The following is a 4,903-nucleotide window of genomic DNA, read 5'->3' as shown; positions in this document are numbered from 1 at the left end:
ATGAATGGTAACTGTTGCGTATCTAAATATATTTATTACAGCCCCTTATGTGGAATATATTCCCACGTTCTGGACAAGAATATTTTTCTAAAGAGTCAGGAAAGATACCGGTTTGTAATATGCCAGGAGAATTTCTCCCCAGTCGGTATGTATGTCGCTGATTTGCACTTAAATACTGCATCAATAATTTGAAAGAGAGAAATAGTCGGATTACGGCTAGAGACTATTTAGAGGCTAAGGTTTCTATCATGGACTGCTTTCAACTGCTCTATTTTATGGCACAGATTCAGTGGGAATCTGATCTGCTAAAATATTTGGGCTGTGAAACCTCCCACACTGTGACAGATGTCAAGTCCAATTAAGTGACTCGTGTCCAGGTTTCTGTCCAATAGGATTTCCCATTAAATATCAATTTAGGGGAAAAAATTCCATCCCCCTTCTTAAGCCTTTATCTCTTCCACCATCTCCAGGCTGAATCAATTGGTACCAGGAGAGCCAAGAAGCCACACACGGGTCTCTGCCTCTTGCTCTCCCACCCGCTCGGTCTTTCTCTGCTTCCCTGTCACTGTTACTGCGAGAGAGACGTTCACTTTTCACCAACCTTTCTCCAAGCATCTCCAAGCCACTGACTATATATATTTTGCTCAAGGTAAAGAAAGGAGGAGGGTGTGGGGTGGGAGATAGCACCCAGCCTGGAAAGACTTTGAAACTGGAAATAGGTGCCTGTTTATACAACATACAAGTAAATGAGGGACGAGGAAGAGGCAACCTTAGCCCCGAGTTACAGTATTGTGTGCCTGGGAACTGGGGAGACATCAGCTGAACAAAGCCTTATCTCAAAAAAAAAAAAAAAAAATCTACTTCTGAGCAAGATCGCATCTCTGCCTTGCACTCCCCAGTTTCTGCTCAGCGTGTTAAGGGAAGGGAAGGCACCCGACAGGAGCGGAATCTTCTCTTAAGCATCTTTCTTATTGATTCTTCCTCTATTAGAAAGTGGAGGAATCAGCCCTTTGATGTGACTGTGTTTATCTCTGCATCTCTTTTGTTATTTATAGAGACCTAGAAGAGGAAAAAAAAAGGCACGAGACTTTTCAACACCTCGTTTAAAAAACAAAACCAACGAATTCCCCGAAATGTTTGAGAACAATTAAAAGGAAAAGGCGGTTTTGAGCTATCAACTAAGTGAACATTGACACCGTCCACATCCTGAGATATTCTCGTCCCTCGCTGTGGACACCGGCGAGATGACAGCTGCTTTTTCGTTTTTGAGTGTAATAAATATTTGCTGCTTTTAATATATTTCGGAATTTCTCCCTGCTATTCCCTGGAATTTTAACTAAAAGATTGGAGAAAGGATTATCAGAAAGGCTTTCACAAGGTAAGGTTCCTTTAAATAATTTGTTTTCCAGCTTGGAGTCCGCTAGATGCTTCCCATTGCATTTACAGATGTATTTCAGGTGACTGTTAAAGAAATAAAATGCACACACGACATGTCGTTTAGGAACACTGAACACATGTCTATCTAGAGAATATATATTCTAGAGGAAAACTGAACAAGCTTGGAGAGCAACCGAGGAACTTTTTAATCCAAACTACAACTATGTTGGGGCTTATTGTGATTTTCCTTTACGCGCCTATTTATTTACTCCCTTTCGAGCCGACTGGGTCGGTGCAAGTTGTTCCACTTATAAACGTACCGGGGCAAAGCCCGTGGGGAGTCACGCGTAGTTCACCTGGCGCGTTTGTTTTTATTTTGCCTTGGAGGTTCTGTTTTGCTCCCCGGGAAATGAAAGCCGTTTTGGAGCCAAACTCGCTCCTGAGCAAGGGCAGCGCTCAGCCCCGATCGCCTGTCCTGGCTTTTGTTTCCCTGCGAGCAAACCCTCCCCGCGTGGCGGGCGCGCATTTCCCCCGCGGCGAGGGGCGCCGAGGCTGCGCGCGCGGGGCTCGGGGCGCAGCCTGTGGGCGCGCCGGGCGCGGGCTGTCGGGGCGCCCAGCACCGGCAGGTGCCTTCCCCCTGCGGGTCCCTTTCTGGAAATGCGCGTGGCCGGGAGCCCACGGCGGGGAGCTGCCCCTTCGCGGGAGGCGCGGGGCGCTGGGCGCGGCGGGTCCCCGCGGCCGGGAGGAGCTGGACCCTTAGGACCGAAGCTCGGCCTCGGTCAGCGGCCCGGGGCCAGCCGCGGGCTCCCGACTGCGGTTCCCCGAGCCCCCGAACTTGGCCCGCGGAGCAGCAGCGCGGGTGGGACCGCGCCCCTCGGCGCCCGCCTGCTCCGGCCGGGCCCTCCCTTCCCTCCCGCGGCGCCCGGCCCTGGGCATCTCCCCGCGAGGGGCTCGCAGGCGGCGGGCGCATTGTCTCCTCCCGGCCGCCGCGCCCCCGAGGCGTGTGCTGTCTGCGTGACAGATGGCGCTTGGAGGCCTGCGAGGGCGCAAGTGTCAATTTTCTGCTGAAAGGCGCCTCGGCGTTTGTCTAGTCGCTTCTTTATTATTTCGGGGACGCACGAGGGCCCGGGCACGCAGTCGGGCTGCGGCCGGCTCTCCTGTGCGCGCGGGGCCGGGTTTGCGCCGCCGCGCCCCGGCCCCCAGGGCCCAGCCCCGCGCGAGGCCGGAGGCCGCCGCTGCGCTCCGGCTGCTGCGCCCGAGACCCTCCCGCGGGCAGCCCCGTCTGCGGCTCCCCGGCCCCCGGCAACACCCAGCTGTGCCCCCGGCTCGCGATCCTTCGTTTGTCTGGGCAGGAGAAGCGGGGGGCACGCTGGGGAGTTGGTGCTTGAGCTGAGGACGCGTAAAGCCCGGCGCGGGCTTTACGGGGCCAGATGCGGGCTGGGCCCAGCCGCGCCCTCGCCGACTCGGGCGCCGGGAGGGGGCATGAGGCTCGGGCCCTGGGGCCTGCCCCTCTGCGCGCCCCGGTGCCCCGCGGGGCCAGCTCGGCGCCGCGGGCTCGCCCTTGTTGGAGCGGCCGGGGACGCGCCGAGGCCTGCGCCCCGGCCCGGCCCGCGCCCCTCCTGTCCAACGACCCCGATTCCGTTCATTGACTGATTCTCTGACTCCCCCTCAGCCTCCAAAATGATGCTGAGTCCGGACCAAGCCGCCGACTCGGACCACCCCAGCTCGGCGCACTCGGACCCGGAGTCGCTGGGCGGCGCGGACGCCAAGGTGCTGGGCAGCGTGTCGGACCTGGAGCCGGTGGAGGAGGCCGAGGCCGACGGCAAAGGCGGCAGCCGGGCCGCGCTCTACCCGCACCCGCAGCAGCTGAGCCGCGAGGAGAAGCGCCGGCGCCGGCGCGCCACGGCCAAGTACCGCTCGGCGCACGCCACGCGCGAGCGCATCCGCGTGGAGGCCTTCAACCTGGCCTTCGCCGAGCTGCGCAAGCTGCTGCCCACGCTGCCCCCGGACAAGAAGCTCTCCAAGATCGAGATCCTGCGCCTGGCCATCTGCTACATCTCCTATCTCAACCACGTCCTGGACGTGTAGGCCGCGCGCGCCCCGGGAGGCCGCCGGCGGGGAAGTCGGGGCCCGACGACCCACCCCGGCGGCCGCAGCTGGGTTGGCGAGGGCGGCCGCGCGGCGGGGAGGCCGCGAGAGACACGGACCCGAGAGAGAGAAGCGCGCGGTGTGTTCTCGCTGGTCAGCAGGGCGACGAGGGAAGGCTCCTGACTCTGGAAGTGGGGTGGTCCGGCGAGCCCCGGGCCTGGCAGGGGGCTGTGCGCTAGGCCCGGAGAACCTGGCGATGGCACCTGGGACGAGCTGCCTCCAGGCCTCCCCTCCTGGCGTTAGATGCCCCCTAAGGGTTGTTGCTTTAGCTCACTGGAGACTCTGAGTTCTCCTGCATTTATCTCCCGCAGACCTTCGGGTTTTTGAAAGAATAAGGGCAGAGCTCAGAGAAGAGGCTCATAACTTTAGACTGTCTGGGATTTTTTTTTTTTTCTAATTGACAAATCACCAAACATTCGGAGAGAGGGGTGGGTCGCTCCTTCAGTGCAGAGATTTAAGGCGCAGGAGGATGGAACAGGAAACTTTCCATTCTGTTGTGATTAGGAAGATGATATGAGCATCCAAATAAAACAGGCAAGTCCTGCATGTTTGGTGAAATTAAGATACTTCGAGGACAAATAGACAAATTGTGGGAGGCTTTGGGCTTGGTGAGATTTTAACCCCAGGGTGTGACGCTAATGTAGACAGGAAAATCCATATTTAAATGGAGAATTTAATATCTGATTGCTTTTTCAGGCGAAGTGCCCCTTTATATATCCAAAAACATCTATTTGTGACCTTAAACATGTGGACCCATAGGTGCAGTTAGAAAAAGACAACCTATTTTTATTTATGTTAGAAGGAGTAGAGTATTTTTTTCCAAGACATTTATTTTTCAGAGTGGTGATAATTTTACTTTGGATACTCTGTGCCAATTTATTTATAGTCAAGTGTTTACACTTTTTCCTGTGGAATAATTACGTCTAACTTTTTACGTGTTTGTTGAGATTATATTGTGGTCTTTCTTTCGGCTCTAATTATATTGCACTTGTATAACAAATTTCCCATTCTCCGTTTCTAAACATATTTTATATATTAAGATGTTTGTTCTTGAAAGGTTCTTTTGTTGTGAGATCAGCAACACTAGCACTTCACTATTATAGTTTTTTAAAAAAGTAAGTGTTGTTATTCTTATCTGTAGTTATGTCTGAAAAGTACAACTGTTTATAAGGAGAGTAGCTTCTTTGTGTGTGTGTGTGTGTGATGTTTGTGTGTGGGATAATTTTAGGAAATTAAGTTATTTTCCTAAAAAAAGAATTCAGAACTACTTTCCTCTGTGACAACCAAAAAGAAAAGTCTATAACCTGAAAATGTTTCATGTTCTCAGCTGTGAAACTCTTAAAACAAGGAGTGTATTTTAGAGACAAGGGAAAAAAAA

General features: G+C 53.8%; 1 protein-coding gene across 1 annotated transcript; it reads left to right on the top strand.

Annotated features, from left to right (window-relative positions):
• Nucleotides 1–526: 526 nt before the first annotated feature.
• On the top strand, nucleotides 527–3,641 carry NHLH2 (nescient helix-loop-helix 2). Its single transcript, XM_037500659.1, has 3 exons — nucleotides 527–649; nucleotides 1,056–1,378; nucleotides 3,050–3,641. Exon 3 carries the CDS (start codon nucleotides 3,058–3,060, stop codon nucleotides 3,463–3,465), a length of 408 nt encoding a protein of 135 aa, XP_037356556.1. The 5' UTR covers nucleotides 527–649; nucleotides 1,056–1,378; nucleotides 3,050–3,057; the 3' UTR covers nucleotides 3,466–3,641.
• The last annotated feature ends 1,262 nt before the right edge of the window (nucleotides 3,642–4,903 follow it).

The sequence above is a fragment of the Talpa occidentalis genome, unplaced genomic scaffold (genome assembly GCF_014898055.3).
Source record: "Talpa occidentalis isolate TD23 unplaced genomic scaffold, MPIMG_talOcc4v2.1 talOcc4.9, whole genome shotgun sequence".
In the NCBI taxonomy this organism is placed as follows: domain Eukaryota; kingdom Metazoa; phylum Chordata; class Mammalia; order Eulipotyphla; family Talpidae; genus Talpa; species Talpa occidentalis.
The sequence above is the reverse complement of the archived record's forward strand: the minus strand, read 5'-3'. Positions and strand labels throughout refer to the sequence as shown.

What these genes read in the sequence shown, in the direction of transcription:
- NHLH2 (XM_037500659.1), top strand. Translation starts at nt 3,058, where the DNA reads ATGATGCTGAGTCCGGACCAAGCCGCCGACTCGGACCACCCCAGCTCG.